The 19,412-nt window shown below is 27.3% G+C and overlaps 11 protein-coding genes and 2 non-coding genes across 13 annotated transcripts; 10 read left to right on the forward strand and 3 right to left on the reverse strand.

Annotated features, from left to right (window-relative positions):
• Positions 1-3,718: 3,718 nt before the first annotated feature.
• VNE69_05099 (putative GPI-anchored wall transfer protein) lies at positions 3,719-5,023 on the reverse strand (the record flags this gene model as incomplete). The annotated part of the gene is made up of 1 exon (XM_065473581.1): positions 3,719-5,023. One exon carries the CDS (start codon positions 5,021-5,023, stop codon positions 3,719-3,721), a length of 1,305 nt encoding a protein of 434 aa, XP_065329653.1.
• A 132-nt stretch (positions 5,024-5,155) lies between these two features.
• On the forward strand, positions 5,156-6,084 carry VNE69_05100 (ribosomal large subunit pseudouridine synthase; the record flags this gene model as incomplete). Its single annotated transcript, XM_065473582.1, has 2 exons — positions 5,156-5,297; positions 5,351-6,084. 2 exons carry the CDS (start codon positions 5,156-5,158, stop codon positions 6,082-6,084), a joined length of 876 nt encoding a protein of 291 aa, XP_065329654.1.
• Positions 6,085-6,254: 170 nt separating this feature from the next.
• On the forward strand, positions 6,255-6,908 carry VNE69_05101 (ribosomal protein eS6; the record flags this gene model as incomplete). Its single annotated transcript, XM_065473583.1, has 1 exon — positions 6,255-6,908. One exon carries the CDS (start codon positions 6,255-6,257, stop codon positions 6,906-6,908), a length of 654 nt encoding a protein of 217 aa, XP_065329655.1.
• Positions 6,909-6,933: 25 nt separating this feature from the next.
• Positions 6,934-7,569, reverse strand: VNE69_05102 (Baculoviral IAP repeat-containing protein 5 (BIRC5); the record flags this gene model as incomplete). Its single annotated transcript, XM_065473584.1, has 1 exon — positions 6,934-7,569. The coding sequence occupies one exon, from the start codon at positions 7,567-7,569 to the stop codon at positions 6,934-6,936; it is 636 nt and encodes a 211-aa protein (XP_065329656.1).
• A 144-nt stretch (positions 7,570-7,713) lies between these two features.
• On the reverse strand, positions 7,714-8,661 carry VNE69_05103 (U4/U6 snRNA-associated-splicing factor (PRP24); the record flags this gene model as incomplete). Its single annotated transcript, XM_065473585.1, has 1 exon — positions 7,714-8,661. The coding sequence occupies one exon, from the start codon at positions 8,659-8,661 to the stop codon at positions 7,714-7,716; it is 948 nt and encodes a 315-aa protein (XP_065329657.1).
• Positions 8,662-8,702: 41 nt separating this feature from the next.
• Positions 8,703-8,784, forward strand: VNE69_05903. Its single transcript has one exon. It is a non-coding gene; the product is annotated as a tRNA-Ser (tRNA).
• Positions 8,785-9,657: 873 nt separating this feature from the next.
• VNE69_05104 (glucose-6-phosphate isomerase (pgi)) lies at positions 9,658-11,181 on the forward strand (the record flags this gene model as incomplete). Its single annotated transcript, XM_065473586.1, has 1 exon — positions 9,658-11,181. One exon carries the CDS (start codon positions 9,658-9,660, stop codon positions 11,179-11,181), a length of 1,524 nt encoding a protein of 507 aa, XP_065329658.1.
• Positions 11,182-11,434: 253 nt separating this feature from the next.
• On the forward strand, positions 11,435-11,505 carry VNE69_05904. Its single transcript has one exon. It is a non-coding gene; the product is annotated as a tRNA-Asp (tRNA).
• Positions 11,506-11,776: 271 nt separating this feature from the next.
• On the forward strand, positions 11,777-13,870 carry VNE69_05105 (serine/threonine-protein kinase WNK3; the record flags this gene model as incomplete). The annotated part of the gene is made up of 1 exon (XM_065473587.1): positions 11,777-13,870. The coding sequence occupies one exon, from the start codon at positions 11,777-11,779 to the stop codon at positions 13,868-13,870; it is 2,094 nt and encodes a 697-aa protein (XP_065329659.1).
• Positions 13,871-14,154: 284 nt separating this feature from the next.
• On the forward strand, positions 14,155-14,634 carry VNE69_05106 (N-alpha-acetlytransferase 50 (NAT5); the record flags this gene model as incomplete). Its single annotated transcript, XM_065473588.1, has 1 exon — positions 14,155-14,634. The coding sequence occupies one exon, from the start codon at positions 14,155-14,157 to the stop codon at positions 14,632-14,634; it is 480 nt and encodes a 159-aa protein (XP_065329660.1).
• Positions 14,635-14,865: 231 nt separating this feature from the next.
• On the forward strand, positions 14,866-15,069 carry VNE69_05107 (uncharacterized protein; the record flags this gene model as incomplete). Its single annotated transcript, XM_065473589.1, has 1 exon — positions 14,866-15,069. The coding sequence occupies one exon, from the start codon at positions 14,866-14,868 to the stop codon at positions 15,067-15,069; it is 204 nt and encodes a 67-aa protein (XP_065329661.1).
• Positions 15,070-15,205: 136 nt separating this feature from the next.
• VNE69_05108 (Ran GTPase-activating protein 1 (rna1)) lies at positions 15,206-16,270 on the forward strand (the record flags this gene model as incomplete). The annotated part of the gene is made up of 1 exon (XM_065473590.1): positions 15,206-16,270. One exon carries the CDS (start codon positions 15,206-15,208, stop codon positions 16,268-16,270), a length of 1,065 nt encoding a protein of 354 aa, XP_065329662.1.
• A 2,193-nt stretch (positions 16,271-18,463) lies between these two features.
• On the forward strand, positions 18,464-19,309 carry VNE69_05109 (zinc finger C2H2 protein; the record flags this gene model as incomplete). Its single annotated transcript, XM_065473591.1, has 1 exon — positions 18,464-19,309. One exon carries the CDS (start codon positions 18,464-18,466, stop codon positions 19,307-19,309), a length of 846 nt encoding a protein of 281 aa, XP_065329663.1.
• Between the last annotated feature and the right edge of the window lie 103 nt (positions 19,310-19,412).

Here is a 19,412-nt window from a genome sequence, read left to right on the forward strand (position 1 = left end):
CGCGGATTTCCTTACGGGCATAGTTAAATAACCTGAAGAGAGACATCATCGTAACAGCTCAAAGATTCTTAGAATCATTTGCATCGCACACACGGCTCCTTACACTGCCGCATCGCCCTGGCGGTTTATTAGCTACGTGGACAACCAGTCAACGCTTGTTTCTGCTACCGTGTCACAGAATTATGTAAGATGGGGTCTACAAAATCTTCAATTGCTCTACTTCGTCTAGTATTTTAGTTGCTTTAGGATTCTCCTCTGAGTGCACCAGCCATGGGCTCAAACTCTGCAGTACTCACAGATACTTTTATGCATCATTAAGATATAACAAACTGATCCTGTTATTAAGTATTAAGGAGCATTTATGCACTAGATCCTGGCCCCTGTAGCTACACACAATCGTTTAATAGATCAACTTAATAATTATTGTTGCATTTTCATCATAAATAATTGTTCAACGGCACCATAGAAAGTACAAGTTTTTAATCTTCTAGGATACGAATCCAGCTACAAAAGTAAAAAAACTCTAACTTCAAACACGAGGCTAAGTGCCAATTTTGATCTCTTTATAAGAAAAAATACTGTTTCTTCTAAGAAGGTGGTATTTTTTATTGCCTCTAGGCTTTTTTCATTCAAAAAATTTATTTACTATTCACTGAAAAGTCTAGCGTAGTTTTTTCGTTCTCTTTACTTTTCTTACGCAACTACAGAAAGCTGATTTATAAATCAATTTTTTGCTCATCGATTGATTTTTAAAATTGTAAATTGTAATAAAACATAAAAAAATGTTACATATCAATTTGAAACTCTTTAATGAAATTTTGTTTATGTATTTTATTTATTAAGCTTGCAAAAATATATTCTTTTGGATTTTTGTAATAATTTTTGTGATTTTTATTTCACCCATCAGTTTAAAAATTGCATCAACTACCCTATGCAGAATTAATCCTAATCGAAAAGTTACTTTACCTTTAATTTAAAATCGTATAAGATTTTTTTAAATACCTTAAAAGATAATTTGGAGGGGGGGGATAAGCAAACTACTGATTGCTGTCTTTTTTTAATTTCTCCAATTTTTCAGTTAATTTTAGTAAGGTAATATTTGTTTAACGGTAGAACCTCTAGTTGCGACTTATTTTTAGTATTAATATCCATTTTATTACAAATACCGTGTTTAAATGATATAATATAAATAAAAAGAATTAACGGAAATTTTTTATTTAAATTATAAGAGAAAGTTGAAGTATACATTATAGCAATAATAAATGTACTCTAAACAAACAAAATTGGTTTAGTTTTTTCTATTGCATTTTTTGACCAAAACTTATAACTATATATTTTTAAAAGAAAATTTTTTTTTTGGGAGGGGTTAAAAAAAATTATTTATACCCCAAATCAGTACCAGTCGTGATCTTTGCCAAATGGACATATTTGAGAATCTCCGGCCCATAATAAATATATTATAATTTAAAGCGATAATATGTCTTATTTATCGACCGGATCAATGTGTAAGAGATATTACTGCGACATTTTTTATACACATGTCTATAACGCAAAAAAAAATTATTATTTTAAAAATTTAAATACGGGGATCGGATAACATAAAGTCTTTGAAACATAGTATAACAAGAATTTGACCTACAACCTTACATGATCTATTGTAGATTAACATGCCGATAAGTCTTTACTTGAAAATATTTGTGGTGGTATTTAGTTTTTTTCGAGCTTGACGTCAGAAAATTTGATTTTAAAATGAATGCGAAAAGTTAGGGCGAGAAAGCATGAAAACTGTTATAATATATAAATTTATTGTTTATTTGGCGAATTCTAAATATAGTTCAAAACTTATGTATTAAATCCATCAGTCAACCCATCATGAAGTTATAACAGTAACTTTCAACACTCGAGTGGAATCTTTTGTTTTGATTTATTAACTCGTTCCACAATTACATAGCTCTTTAATTTTTAAATACTAGATAAATATTCAGATACAAAAAATTTTATTCAACTTAGTGCATTACAGTATCCCATCATAAAAGCAAAATATTGGAGTTTTATGATGTTTCTTGTATACATAAAAATTTTCTTATATTAACTGTGTCTTTAACTAAACAAATACTAAATTTGAATGTTTATTTATCTATTGTTTTCTTAAAACAAAATATTAATTACAGCAGCATAAAATAAAAGTTTAAAAAATGTAGAATATAATGAATAATTAACAAGTATGTGCAGAAAAAAAATATGTATACATGTTAGTCAAAGCCAAGCTGTTTTCAATATTCATAAAAAAATGATAAAATTTTTTTAAATTTCTCATTTCAACTTTCTTTTCTATGTTTAGTAGATTTTTTAGTCTTAAATGCTCAATTTTTTCATATAACACCATTCGTAAATCTATGTTACTCCACATAAAAAAATTTTATTTTTATAGGATAATCAATGTCATATTGTTTTCTTCATAATATTCAGAAAAGACCCCGCACAATCTTAAATTATGCCTTACCAAGATAAAAACTTGTTTTTCGATCTGACTATTTTTATAAATACAATAAAAATTTTGTAGAGAATAGTATTTCAACACTAGGCACCAATGCATTTTTTAAGAAAAAACAAACAATGGTCGAAGCGCATATATTGGCATAATTATCGGCTTTAATTTCGTTTTCTTGTTCATATATAATTAATTATGAATGTGCCCAAACAAAATTCTTAAAACAAAAGACATAAAATTTGATGTGAAGATAAAATTTTAAGAGGTCATTTACATCCCTCAAACTTTTTATATTGTTAGTTTGACATATATATTACCTATATATAACTTTAGATTTAATAGCGTATGTTTATTTCTATATCAAAGCTGGCCCATCATAATATTTGTCTCTCTGTTGTCAGAATAAGTGGAAATGCGATTAGCAAGCAGGATAAAATTGCTTCATTTTTACTTTTTTGTGTATTTTTTCACAATAAATTAATCAAAAGTTGTTCAAATGAATAAATTTATCAAAAAACATCTGAATTTCAAATGTACAAAGCTATCTCAAAGTTTCATTTTTTCAGGAAATATAAGAAAACTTTAATATCAATGGTTAAAAATGATGAGATGTTTACAAAATTTTAATACCAAAAAATACAATAACCTTCTTATAAAATATACGTTTAATTTTTTTCTCATATTGTATGCAACTAAAAAAGTTCTTATTACACGTTTTCATTAATAATGTTGAATCTTAGCACCATAACGCGTTGTCAAGTACAGATTATTCAATTATGAGTGATGCTTATTATAAGCATATTAGATGTTCTTATATGTATAGGTTTTTTATAAATTATAAATTATATTTAACATATATATTACGTTGATGGGGGTTTACAATAATAATATTTCGTCGTTTTTGAAATGAAATTCTTCTTTTTGATTTTAAACATCTTATGTGCATTGCGGATTGAATAATACAATGCTTTATATACCTTCGTAATTTTTTATCATTATTCTTTGAACTGCGACGTTATCCAAAAAACGAATTTTATTTTTTTTTTTGATTAAAAATTATATTGTCATTTTTTTTTGTAATTACATTACAGATGTATTAATAATATATAATTATACACATACAAAAAATTGTTTTGAAAAACCTTTCAAAACAATTAAAATAGCTTATTCTATTTGTTATATGCATTTCCTCAAGTTTTTTTTAATTTAAATATATTTAATAGTACATCAAATTTTATTAATATTAAATGAGCGAGATATTATTGGTGGCAATGTAAATGACAATATTAGATAAAAGATTATAACCCAATGGCACTGGTTATCTTTAAATTCAATAATTTGTTTAAAAAATAATACCAAAAGATTTGTAAGTAAAAAATTTGTCATCATATTTTTACTGACAAAATCCAAAGTAGTGTAATTTTGAAAATGTGTCAAAATAGATACAAAAATATAAATTAAAAGATGCGCGGTGTGCAAATATAAAATGAAAAATACATACGTTGCATTACACAGTCGTCTACTTGGGTCCTCGAAATATGCGAACATTCTATACAATAGATAAAATATCCCCAAATATTTTGACAAATTTAGTATTTTATATTTTAAGTTATCTAATTTAGCTTCTTTTACGTTATTCTGATTAATTAAAAACGGATAAAATAAAATACGGCTGATGTCTTGTAAAATCATCATCAGACAGAGAAAAGGAATTATTACGAAAAACGTTTCTTTGTTTTGAAATATAAATCCGTGTCTGTTGTTGTTCAATATAAATTTATCAATTTTATAATGCCTTGTTACTATTTGGTATATAATAAGAAGGGGATATCCAAGTTTATTATACGGGAATATTTTGTAAATAAATTGTACAAGAGCGAGAATGAAGTAGAAGTTGCTATGGACGCCGTATTCAGCAACTTCTACTTGTAAATTAAAGACACAAATCGTCATGTATCTGATTAGGCCAAGGATTAAAAGAATAAGAATATTTTTGTTAATTATTCTTTTCACTTTATCTTGTGGTAATGTTTTAATATAATTATTTACATCGGTTTCTTTATTATGATTCGTAGTTATATTGATTTTTAAGTTGGTAGTTACCTTGGTTTTATTTATCATTAGTCCACAGTTATAAATATATGACCCGACTCCGATATCCATAAGCTTAAATCCGTAGTCTAATGATTTACCGAACTTAGCAGGAAACATCCTTATAAAGTCTGCTGCAAGTATACAAATGGCCGTTTGACATGCTAAATACGATCTTAATATTCTTATAATACTAAAATTCATATCTTTACATAATAAAGTAGGTTGTTTAGCTTTTATTTTATTAAAATTAATTAACAAAATTAATAAACATATGAGTTCGGTCTTTTGATTAGGATACATGATAATATAATACTGAGGACATATCCAAAACACGAAATCTAAAATAATATTATGACAAGGAAATGTATTATACGCAAGAAGAGACAAATTCGAAATGCCGGTTACAATAAAAATCTCCGATTCGCTAGAAAAAGACATAAGGGGTTAACTGTTTTAAATAAATAAAAATAATATTTTGTTTAAGTTTGTTAAAATTCTAATTTTATACATTATTTTTTTTATTAATCGTAAAGTTTACTTTATTTGTCAGTTATAATGTTATAACCCCTCATGACAGAATCTACGCTTGTATATTTCCATACGTACAGAACTAATGTAAAAGAAAGATGGAAAAATAAATCATTAGTCGATATATTAGAATATGAATTTAGAACCAGAACAAGAGAATATTTTATTGAAGCTATAGAAAGTGGTGTTATAACTGTAAATGATAAAAAAGTTAGACCGACCTACAAATTACATTAGTTGATTACATAAAACACATTGTCCACATGCACGAACCACAAGTTCCGAAAATACATGTGATCGCCCACGAGGAGGAATATTGGGTAATTCATAAACCAGCAGGGGTACCTTGTCATCCTACCGGAGGATACAGAGAATATTCAGTCACTAGAAAATTATTTGGTGATAAGAAAGTTGCATGTGTAAACAGACTTGACATGCCTGTGTCTGGTGTTTTAATAATAACTTTTGAAAATTTTAAAAATAATATGATGAAAATTTCTGAAGCTGAAAAAATTTATGTGGCTAAAGTCGAAGGCGAATTTCCAGACTATGTCGATTGCCAAGAAAGAATTTTTTGTGAAGAAGGAAGACGAAGATTTGTAAGTGAACGGGGCAAGGAATGCCAAACACTTTTTAAAAAAATAGAATATAAAAATGGGTATAGTCTTGTAGAATGCAAGCCTATCACAGGTAGGACACATCAAATTAGAATTCATTTACAGAGTCTTGGGTTTTCAATAGTAAATGATTATATTTATGGAAACTACACTAAAGAAGAAAACACGTTTAAAAAAGATTGTACAAGTAAATGTGAAGAAGATCCAGTTTACAATTGTGTATTAAGAAATTGCAAAGGGGAGAATAATAGAGGATTTGAGCTTAGAGATAAACATATTTGTCTTCATGCTTATGCTTATAAATTTAATAATGTTTGGTACAAAGCAGACTGGCCTGAGTGGACAAAATTATAGAAAAATAAATTTTAAAAAATATAATGAATTTAAAATAATGTGGTTATATAATAAAAAAAAATTATTATTGAATTCTATCATAATTGTATGCACTTATTATAGCTAAAAAAAGACTAATAAATTTACTAATGTTTTTTTGTTTTCTTTTTCTTAAATTTCTACCCCAAAAAATGAAGCTCAACATTGCTGACCCAGTAAATGGCACACAGAAAATGTATGAAATTGAGCACAAGGCCCAATTGAAACTTTATAATAAAAAAATCGGGGATCAATTCAATGGTGACATTTTGGATGAAAAATTCAATGGTTACGTTTTTGAAATAACTGGCGGAGATGACGCCCAAGGATTTCCAATGTCAAAGAAATATTTGACACCAAACAGAATTAGACCACTTCTCAGCAAAGGAGACGTAGGCTACAGATGTAGAAGAAAAGGTGTAAGAATGAGAAAAAGTGTTAGGGGAGCTATTGTGTCTGAAGAAACTAATGTCTTGGCTATAATAGTAATTAAGAAAGGAGACAATGAATTAGAAGGCCTTACTGACAGAAGCAACCCAAGAACTCATTTACCAAAGAAAGATAAAAAATTGAGAAGCATGTTTAATATTCCTGAAGGAGAAGACATTGTCACTTATCTTAAGGATCTTTTAAGTAAGAACTTACCAGAAGGGGCTAAGCTCCCAAACATCAAGCCCACTGGCCATATTCACGAGCGCAAAAGAGCCCAAAAGGAGGCTTCTAAAAAAGCGCACGCCGAGAGGAAAGCAAGGAATGAAGCACAAAGGCAACAATGGCTTAAGACCTACAATATAAAACAAGATTAAAAATTTTAATTTATTTTTTACATTTCTAAGTTTCACTGTTCTGTAAATATTTCTCTATGTCCTTGTCCATTTTGTCTTTTAAGTTTTTTACTTCTTTTTCTATGTAGTCGCCAATTAGCGCGCGCACTGTCGTCAAAGGCGACATGTTAAATTTTGTTGATTCAAAAATGTATCCGAAAATATCTTTGATATTTTTCGGCAAATACAAATTTATTTGCATGTATAAATCTATTGTTTCTTTATATTCACCACTTATCAATTTTATAAAAAAGAAATCTGATGGTTTTTTTAAATTTAAACTAAATCTTTTAGTTACTAAGCATTTGTGAGATTTGTCTGTTGACCCGCATTTATAGCAAAATATAAAAGGAATTCCTTCTTTAAGATCGAATCTTATGAAAGAATTTGATCTTTTGTCTGTCATTTTGTTAGGTGTGAAAATGCTGCAATCTTTTTTATGTGCAAAATGTTCTAAAATTGGCACATCTGACTCCTCCCAACCTTCAAGGTGTTTTTTACAGTACACACACATAGCAGATTGTTCTAGTGTATTTGATTTACAAATAAATCCGCATATGGCGAGTAAATGCGGGTTACTTGCGTAGCCTGAGAGCCATTTCATATTTGTAAATGTTTTATACCTTTGCTCGTAGGAAAACATAAGGGGAGAAGATCCGAAAAAAATGATCAAAAAAGTTTCGGTCTTTAAAAATATACTTTTAAAACTAATATAATATATAATTTAATGTAATTCTAAGCATAAGCAATAAGAATAAAAAATTATTTTTGCAAGACTCAGTTTTTATTAATAGTCACCTATTTCAAAATTGAATTCTGGAAAATATCCAGAAATAATTGTACTTTCGTAATAACCTAGTCCACCAAATTTATCATAAATTTGCGCACTTAACTCAAGCGTAGAGCATTTTATTAAAGTCAAATATTTAAGCGTAACTATTTGGAGATTTTCATTTGGAAAATTGTCCAATATAAAAGATTTCGGAACATTTGCATTAAATAAAAACACGACCCTGGTGGGTTCCATCGAACTAACAAATGGAATATTAAATATTTCTGGTATGTCAGTTATTAAACAATTTTCATATGCAAATTTGATACTAAATTTTTCATTATTTTTTATCTTGATTTTTGATAAAACTTCTACTATTCGCTCTACTAAAGGCTGTTCTTTGAATATTACAGCAACATATAACTTATTTATACATCTTTTTAGACCAAACAAAGGTGAAATATCATTAAGAGATTTTTTTAATAAATTAAATCTAATTTCATTAGTATCATTTTCTAAAGGTCCAATGATAAGCTTATAATAATCTAAAGGTAAGTTTTCATTGTAAAAACCATTAACAGGAATTTTTTTCTTGATTGCAAGTTCTTTTAAAATATCAAAAGATGTAAAAATGAAAACTTTTTTAAATAAAAAAAATTCATTTGACGATATGGCGCATAAATCTGCATCTTGTATATTTTTAAATGTTATTTCATATTCTTCATATTGTCTTATTGATTCATATTCTCCAAATTTGGAAATATAGTCTAGTAACTGTCTTTTACTACATTGAGTTTTGCAATACACCACGCTGGTATCTCTTATATAATTTATATTTGGGAAATTTAGTAGATCAGAGTCTATATTTTTGTATTGAACATATTTAACATTAGATTGTATAATTTGTTCAATGTATTTTATTCTTCGATCTATCGTGGCATCATAGCGAGTTCTCTTCTGCATTTCTAGGGATGAATATTATAAAAATAAAACGAAACTTATGAGGCAACGTGGCCGAGTGGTTAAGGCGTCAGTCTAGAAAACTGATAGGTTCATCCTGCACAGGTTCAAATCCTGTCGTTGTCGTTTTTTATAAAAAATGTGGCTCGTAAAAAAAATATTAAATTTTTTAAATTTGCTTTAACAGTAAAGATTTAGTAGAATATTTATCGAATTGGCATTTACATTGCGACGGTCCTAATATGAATTTACATAAGAAAATTCACAATGTCGATATTTAAGGAACAAATGATTTTTTAGGCAAAAAACCAATTCTTTTATTCCTAACTTTCGCTTTGTTTTTTAAAGACATTATTACATTATTTACGATCTTATTGCAACGAAAAATTTTTTAAACTATCTACAAGCAACATAATTTATATTATATCTTGTTTACAATCTAATTATAACAATAACTGAACATATGAAGAATAAATTCTAAGAATTGATAGTATAGTGTAAAAAATTATATATTCAAAGCTGTATATAGATACAAGATTAAAATGCTTAGAAAATAAAAATGTTTTTAAATTTTTTTTTCTATTTTACAAATAGTCATAGGTTTTTATTTTTAATATAAATCTTAAAAACAATATTCGTTATTAATAAATCAAAAATTTAAAACTAATGATTTGTTTAAATTGTCGATCGAACTTCAATAATTTTTAGTGTTTTCTGCTTACTAAATAATTATAAAAATATGATAACTATTAATATAATGATAATAAATATTTTTACATTAAAAAAGATTATTAATTAAGTTCAATTCCCCTTTCAAGCCTCTCAGTATTTTTTAATTCATTGATGCTTTTAAAAATGATTGGTGCCTTTAAAAATAAAATCTCGTAAATATCAAATAGTTCATTTTTATTGATAATTGATTCTAAAATACAATTTTCTCATATTATTTGTCTTTTTTATTTTTTTACTATAAATAAATTTTTTTTTATAATTTTTTAAATGAAAGATTTATTCAAACAAGATAAAGACCGTATAAATAATTTTACTAGGGAAATAAAAATAGATGATGAGTTCATATACTTTGATTTTTCCAAAACACATGTAAATCTTGAATCTAAAAAGGACTATATACAAAAAATAGAAGAATCCAAAATATATGAAAAAATTCAAGACATGTTTTCTGGTAAAAAAATCAATTACACAGAAAACAGAGAAGTTTTACACACGATTTTAAGAAATAAAGATGTGATTCAAGCAGTAAAAAGTAGTGAACCAAGCAATTTAGATAAAAATAAAAAACTCGTTTATGACGAATTAAATAAAATTAAAAATTTTTCTAATGATCTAAATAGTAAAAAATTACTTGGGTGTACAGGTAAAGTGATAAATACAATAGTAAATATTGGTATAGGAGGAAGTGATCTAGGCCCGAAAATGGTATGCGACACTTTAAGTGAATATTCACAAGGCGATTTACAAGTTCATTTTATTTCAAATATTGACGCTACTGCTACTATTAAAGTTTTTAAAGATATTAATCCAGAGACAAGTTTATTTATAATTTGTAGTAAAACTTTTACTACGTTAGAGACTATACAAAACATGAAATTGGCTTACAAATACATGGAAAAAAGTTTTAATAATCATAAGAAATCTGATATTTTTGAGAAACATTTTGTAGCTGTAAGTTCTAATATTGAAGAAGTAAAAAAATATAATATACAAAATATTTTTGCTATGTGGGATTTCGTAGGTGGACGATATTCTTTATGGTCTGCCGTCGGGTTGTCTATAGCCTGTTATATTGGATTTACAAATTTCCTAGAAATGCTCGAAGGTGCTTCATTAGTCGACGAAGAATTTAAAACCAATAAAGGCTGCGCCAATGTCGAGATATTTCATGCCGCGATAGAATGTTTTTATTCGGATCGTGATTATAATAATAAATGTATTGTCAGTTATGACCAATACATGGAAAAATTTTATTTATATTTACAACAAGCAGAGATGGAAAGCAATGGCAAATATTCTTCTGACACTAATACAGGACTTATTATATGGGGTGGAATAGGTACAGACACACAACATTCTTTTTTTCAATTATGTCATCAAGGGACTCGTAAGATATTATTAGAGTTTTTATTTCCATTTAAACCACTTCACAATGAATTAGTTCATCATGAAATGCTTCTTAGCAATTGTTTCGCACAATCTCGTGCACTTATGGAAGGTAAAGAAGGTAGAAAAGGTATTGATGATTTTGAAGGGAATAGGCCGTCTATTAGTATTGGGTATTCTAAATTGTGTCCTAAGATATTAGGAGCTTTGATAGCTCATTATGAGCATAAAATATTTGTACAAGGTGTTTTATGGAAGATAAATTCATTTGACCAATTTGGCGTTACATTGGGCAAATCAATAGCGACAGATTTATTAAAATCAATTAAAGGAGAGAGTGAAACATCTTATGATGAAAGTACGAATGAATTGCTAAGAAGATTTAAGAGTGTAAAAAATGAATAAAAATTTTTATTTGTTATTTTCATGTTTCATTTTCAATCTATAGAATTAAAAAAATAAAAATTTTATATGTAAAATTTAAATATATCTTTATAAAATTTTTTAATATGTATAATTATGTGTATTTTACATGTAGCTTAAGTATAAGTAAATATTAAAAATACACTTAATTTCGATGATGACGTAAATCAGTAAATAATGAGTACATAACTTAATAGCATCCACTTTATTTTATTTTTGTAATTTTATAATTACATCTCCTATGGTGCAGTGGTAGCATGCTAGTCTGTCACGCTGGTGGCCCGGGTTCGAGTCCCGGTGGGAGAGTTTTTTATGTTTGTTTATAATTTTTGACAGTTTCTCTTAATTTTGTTTATTTAAATAAAATATTTATTATAAACAATTATACATCATTCTTTTACATTATTATTTTACTATATCTTGAATATTTTTTTTTTATTAAATAATTTATTTTAATTAAACTTTTATTAAACTAGACTTCATTCGTATTGGTGTAAATTAAAACATTTACTGGTGTTATAAATTTTTATGTTTTATGCAAATTTCTATAAATAAAATGAAAATTTGATCCCTCTGCATGAATGAAAATAACCAAGAAGAAGTAAAAAATATTCCTTTTGAAAATATGTTACTTGACGCCGAAGAAGTCATTTCCCGAAATGAAAAGGGTCTTCCTGTTTATATTGAGCCAGAAATAAATATTTCTCAAGATGAATTACGAGGAATAGAAAGATATAAAAAATTAGGAATTTTATTAGGCGAAGGAGGATATAAGAAAGTTTATAAGGCTGTTGATCAAATAGAAGGAAAAGAAGTTGCATGGAATGAAGTTAAAATTTCCCAAAATGATTATGCAAATAAAGAACAGAATATTTTTAGTAAAGAGATTTCTTTACTTAAAAAGATCAAGCACCCGTCAATTTTGACAATTTTAGATTATTGGTTTTCTAAAGATAATTTTATTTTTATTACTGAGATTATGTCTGGTGGGACACTTAGAGAATATATTGGGAAGATAGGAGAAGTAAATATTAAAATTATAAAGAAATGGGCCAAGCAAATTTTAGAAGGATTAAATTATTTGCATACGCAGAATCCTCCTATAATTCACAGAGATATAAAATGTGAGAATATTTTCGTAGATTCGTCAAATGGAGAAGTGAAAATTGGCGATCTTGGAGTAGCAAAAGAAAGAAGATTAAAAAGGTACACTGTGGTAGGCACACCCCAGTTTATGGCCAGAGAGATGTTTGAGGGAGATGGGTACAATGAGAAAGTTGATATTTACGCATTTGGAATGTGCCTCATGGAAATGGCCACTGGTCTGTACCCGTACAAGGAATGTGATGATTCTACAGATGTTTACAGGTCGATTTTACAGGGAGTCCCCCCTGAGGCGCTTTACAATATTCGAGACCCTTGTCTTAAGAATTTGATTTTAAGATGTTTAGTCCTTGAAAAAGACAGACTTGACGCCAGTGCGGCCTTGAGTCATCATTTCCTTGATTTTAATTCTGACTGCCCAGGGGACTGCATTCCTAAGGAGTCCATTTTAGTGAAGCCCCTTACTACTCCTGGCTATGATATGGAGATTTCTCTTATTGGTTTTAAAGGAGATGTCATAATTTTCCAATTATTTTTCATGTCTGAGGCCAAATTTATTAAGTTTGATTTTAATACCAAAGAAGATACAATTGAGACATTAGCCAATGAAATGTTAAATGAGAATGTGGTAGAATATTCCAAGAAAGAAGTACTTATAAAAATGTTAACTAGGGGATTAGAAAGGGCCATAGAAAGAAGAGAGACCGAAGAACAAATAAAAGACTTTATAAAAAACGAAGAGGAACAAATACAAGATTTAGTTAAGGCCGATGACGAGGCGGAATTAGTAAATACAGATAATATTAATTTTATAAATAGTTCAAAGATACCAGAGAATACGATAAATACGATAAATGAGATTAATACGACAAATAATATAAATGAGATTAATACGACAAATGAGATTAATACGACAAATAATATAAATACGACAAATGAGATTAAAGATACAATATTTACAGATAATACAGTGGAAATAGAAATAAGTAATTTAAAATTAAAGAATACAGAAGAAGACACAGTACAGTCAAATGAAGAAATGACGTGTAAGACGATGGTCTACCCAAACAAGAAATACGAGTCAAATATTTTCATAGAAGAATTTTGTAATGACGCGGCAGAGATCACCCGGAGATCTCAGGAGACTGCGAATAATTGGATCAAAATTTTAAGATCTAATGATATTTACAATACCACAGATCTCAAAGTTCTAGTAGAAGAAGACTGGGACAAATTAGGCCTCTCAGTCTTCATCTCCAGGGCTATGAAAAATATGCTTTATGGACTTGAGCAGCACCCCCTGAAGGAAAGGCAGCTGCCTGACAATATTAAGATAAAAATGTATGACGGAGAAATGAGTATTGGTGATTTCCTTCTAGAAATTACAGACATTTGTAATAAAAAGGAATGCCTTACTATTTGGGAGAATAAATTACTAGCCCAAGATATCCGGACAGTAGAAGAATTAAAAAGTCTCCATCAGGAAGATTGGGACAGATTAGGGTTGTCTATATTTTCGTATAGGGTTCTTAAGAATATAATATTTAGAAAAGGCAAATTCGTATAAATAAATCAAAAAGGCAAAGAAAAATAAATCATTTTACTCCATAAAATAAAACTAATATTTATGTTCTATATTTATAAAGCATAAATTTGTTTAAGTTTTGTTTGTTTTTGCTATTTAAGTTTGTTTATGCAGCATAAATTGAAAATGACTCAATTAAATGCTGCGTTATAAAATCTGTATAGTTCAAACATATAATATCATTATTTATTATGTTTTATGTTATTTAATTACAGTTGACTCAATTATATTTTACACTTTATTTATTCCCTTATAAATAAATTAGCATGTCTCATCAAATAGAGCCTAAAATAATTCAGAATATTTTTTTAGAGCCCATCTCTTCTCATAATATAAATATGGCCAGGAATATTAATAATATCTTATTTCCTCTAAGATATTCTCCTTCTTTTTATGAGCATATTTTAGGGTCTACTCTATCTAAGGGATTCTTCTTTAAATATAAAAATGTCATAATTGGCATATGCTCATTTAATATTAAAAATAATACGGAGTGTTATATTATGACATTTGGTATATTAGAAATGTACAGGAATATGGGACTAGGAAGTCAATGCATTAAAATATTAGAAGAATATGTAGTGAGACAGTACAGGGTGACTTATCTGAGGCTGCATGTGCACACTGGGAATATTAAAGGAATAAATTTCTATAAAAAGAATTCTTATAAAATTATAAAGATAGAAGAAGTTTATTATAAAAATATAGAGCCGACATCAGCCTACATATTATATAAATATATGTAATAAATAACACAAGGCAATACAAGATAATATAAATATATGTAATAAATAATACAAGATAATATAAATATATGTAAAAAATAATACAAGATAATTTAAGTACAAGATGATTTAGTACAATATTTAATAAACCCCTTATGCTTGTTAACTCCTTCAACAAAATTGTAAACATTATCTTGTTTCTCGGTGACCAATAAATTTATTAAATATTTAAGAAATTATATCTCCCATCTTATGGGTAGAAGATACGACATATTTCAAACTCCAAAAGGCATCAACCAGAAAGATCTACCAAAAAAAATGGACATAGGAGTGCCCTTTCAGATAAATGGAGAGACTTATGTATGTGAGAAAGTAGACCAGAATAATTTCAGAATATACAATAATGAAGAAGATAGAGGAAGTAATAAACATTACTACGTAGTAAGAAAACTATAAATAAAACATTCAAAAACTAAATTAATACAATATATTTTTAAAATATATTAAAAACATCCAGTAATATAATATATATAAACTCATTATATATGTATCAAAAATCATAAAAACATCTTTTTATTTTTTTGACCCTAAAATGTTGTACAGCTTGAAAAATGAAGAAAAAAAATACGAAAAAAAAGAAGATCTACAGAAAATACTTAAATACTTAGAAAATAATCAAGAAACTATAAAAGAACTAGACCTATCTTCAAACGTCTTCTTACCAGATGCAATGGCAGAACTCTGCAAATATATAAAAAAAATAAAAAATTTAAAAACAATAATACTAGACGGAATATTCACTACTCTAACAAAAGAAGAAATGTTAGAATGTTTTAAACTCATTTCTTTATCTATAACAGGAAAAGACATCATTTTACTGGACTTAAGTAACAACGCTTTATCCTCCGAATTACCTATCGAATTTATAAACTTATTATCAAATCTCAATAGTCTAAAATTTTTAAACATTCGAAATTGTGGATTGGGGAAAAAAGGTGGGGACATAATTGGAGAATGCTTTGTAAACTTGAAAACGAAAGATAACTTGGAATATTTAGACATCGCTCAGAATAGATTTTTCGTATTTCCCGAAAAACTCATTTTAGGTATAAACAGTCTAAAAAATCTTAATGTACTCAAACTTGAGTACAACACCATCGAAAAAATTACAATGACGAAAGCTTTAGAAATATTAAAAAATCATCCATTAGAAATATTGGATATTAGAGATAACTTCCTAAATATCGAAGGATGTAAAATATTAGGGGAAATATTTGCTACTTGGAACATAAGAGAACTTTATATGGGAGATTGTCTGTGTCAAAACGAAGGAATTCTTGAATTTATAAAAAATGCCAATAAAAAATTTACAAGTATGAATTTACCAGGAGATTGTAAAGAAGATAATGATATTGTATTAGATATTAGTTATAATGACTGGGAACAAGATTGTGTTGAGGAGCTGACAGATTTCTGTGATAAATATAATATTAAAAAACTAATAATTACAGGGAATTTTTATGAGGACGAAAGTCAACTGAACAAAGTTATGAGAGAATATGGAGGAGAACTTGTGAGTCAAGAAGAAGAAAATGAAGAAGAGAAAAAAGGAGAAGTAGACGAGACATTAATTAGTATGCTAAAAAATATACATTAATAAAAAAAGAATATTATTATTTATTCTGTAAAATTTTTTCATATGTTTGGTGAAAAATTGATTTATATTTGGTAAAAAATTAATTTATCTTTGGTAAAAATAATTGTAGGTTAAGAGTTAAATTTATATTCTAAACATATTTATTGTGTAAAAAAATTATTTATTATTATGATCAAAAATTATCATATAATTATTTTATATTATAAAGTAAGTATTTAAAAGATCAAATACAAAAAATTAAACATTAGGCTAACATTAACTTCGATAGTAATCACTGTTTTAACTTCAACTATCCTAAAGCGCTCGTACAAAACTCATTTATTAAACGACTTTAGGGGTAAAAATTTTTAGAGTTATTATATGTATTTTTAGAAGTAAACATGCTTTTAATTTGCATCACAGCTTTAGTTCGTTTTTATTGTGTAAATTTAAATAAAACATTTCATTCTACAAACCAATTCCAGACTTGGTGACAATTAGAAACAGTGTGATTTGCTAAGAGATCGTATTTATACTTCTTTTCTAAGATTTAAAGCCGACTAATATAGTTCCAAAAATTTTGATTTATAAAACATCAAAACTATTATATTGCAGTCTGTATCCTAATGTTCGCCATATCCGCACGCCTTTATGAGTTTGCAAAGAGTTACTTATGTATTTTTGTACTTTAACAACCAAAAATTTCAAAAAAATTGAAAAAATGCATCTTTAAACTTCTACATGCTTTCACATATGAACATTTTATAATTTAATTAATAATCATTAAAAAAACAAATTTTTTACAAAAATGTACATCAAGAAAAAATTATATTAAGATTTATTTGGGTTGGCTTATTGTTCATCTTAGATAATGTAGCTGATCATGTAACCTTGAAAATTTTTATATGTTCTGATATTAAATTTTAGTAAATTTATGAATTTATTTTTCTGTGTCTTCTTAATGTTTTAAATGAAAAAAGATATAGTTTTGATGATCCTGATGATTTATATGATAGACGATTTAGAGTAGACTTTGAGAATAAAATTTCTATTTGCGATATAGATGACAAAGTACAGCAATTTACATATTCAAAATTACATAATTGAGAATTTGTATTATATTTGAATAATGAAACTTTGAAATGGAATGTTTATTCTGCAAAACTTCATCTACATTGTCAAGACTCTGTCAATCATTTTGAGTATTTATTAAGAGATTATCTCGTCAAATCCCATGCCTATCTACTTGTAGAATTTTGTTATTATGCAGTCAAATAATATATATGTAATAGCACTTGTTTTACTTTTATGTGTTTAAATGTGGCTAGAATATCATATTTCAATTATATATATACTTTATTTTAAATTTTTTCAATTAATTTTTCTTATATTGTCTATTGTGTATATATCTAGTTTATAACATTTAATTTTCTTTAACTTTGAACAAAGAACATTACGAATAGTTTATAATTTAGTAGATAACAATTATAGGTCAATTGTTTACCTTTTAGATTAGTAACACAATAAGATACTGAGGACCAATAAAAATATGATCAATAAAAAAAAAATTAAATGATCAATTTATTAATAATCATGGAAAATTACAAAAAATATTTGTAACTTAAAAATGGGCACTAAGTCGGTTTCATAAAATATGAAATTTTTTTTAAAAAATATTTAATATTGCTTTTATATTTTGTTAGTATATGAAAGCCGTTCTTGCGAAACAAAGAATTTTTTATATTTTAAATGACTTCCTAGATTGAATGATGCAGAATGTATCTTTATGAAGCCCCTGATATAGTTAAAGGAGAATTTTCAAGGTCAGCAAGATTAAATTCATTTGCATGTATAATTATATGGCATAAGTTAAACAACAAAAAAATACTTTTAGTTACTTTTACAACAATCAATATAAGTTTATATAATATTAACATTGTGATGAGGTAAAAAACGAATTTTTATAATGAACAAATATCATATCAGAGTATTAATTAAAAAGTTGATTTTTTACATTAAATTGATTTTTTAACACACAACTATAGAATTTTCGATAATAACATAAATTTTATATTATTGCATTTTTAACACTTATAAAAAATACTAAAATTTTTAATGTGATTGGTATTTAAAAAATATACCTTACTAATATATAAGGAGTGACCCCTTTTCTCCTTTTTTTACATAAAAATAAAAAAAAATATTCAGGATACGATGTCTAGTAAAAAATCAGACAAATGGATGAAACCAGATAATCTGGATGAAACGGCAGGCGATGTTTTTGCTGATGACAGGTCTAGTTCCGATTGTGACATTAGAAATGAAAAAAATGTCAATAAGTCTAATCAAAATCATGAAAATGGTAAACATAAAAGGGCTTTACCATACGGCTATTCACATGAAGGAAGCCAAAAAACAGGTTTAGATTACTTAAGAGAAATAGCAGAAGAAGAAAGTTCTAAACATAAAAAAAGCAAAATGCCATTAGAATATTTGATAGAAGAAGCACGAAATGAATATAATAAGCTAAAAGATTCTCGGGGCGGGAAAGATATATCAGATGAAGAATGGATTAAGATTCGAGGCAAAATGATCCAAAAATTAAGAAAAATGGAAGTAGATCAAATAAGCAGGGATATAACCAGTTTTAGACAGCAAAATTCCTCTGCTGAAACAAATAAGCATGTCTCGGAAGAAAAACCAAGAAAGAAAAGGGAATGTGTAGCACGTTTAGAAGACGATGTCTCATTAGACAATGTAGACGAGGATAACCAGGCAGAAGTGGCTTCCACAGAGGAAAAATTTATAAGAAGCTATTCAGAATTCCCAAACAGCATGTTTGCTACCGTAGATAGAAATGGAGTAAAAATGTTTTGTTGTGCGAAAGCCGATTGCGATGTGGAGTTTCGAACAATAAGTCAAATAAAAAGACACTACTTAATTCACACTGATCTTAAACCAGTCAAATGTAAGAGATCAAAATGTAAAAAGATATTTGGAAGACGTGACAATATGCTCTACCATTATCGAAATAACTGCAAATATAGAAAAAAGAAGTAAGTGTATTGAATTTTGAGTTTCAAAACACAATAAATAGTTGAGTTTAGTCAATAAGTTTTATTTTTTTAATGAAATGGTATATTTTTATTATACGTTACACAGT

This window comes from Vairimorpha necatrix, chromosome 5, assembly GCF_036630325.1.
Source record: "Vairimorpha necatrix chromosome 5, complete sequence".
Classification (NCBI taxonomy): Eukaryota; Fungi; Microsporidia; family Nosematidae; genus Vairimorpha; species Vairimorpha necatrix.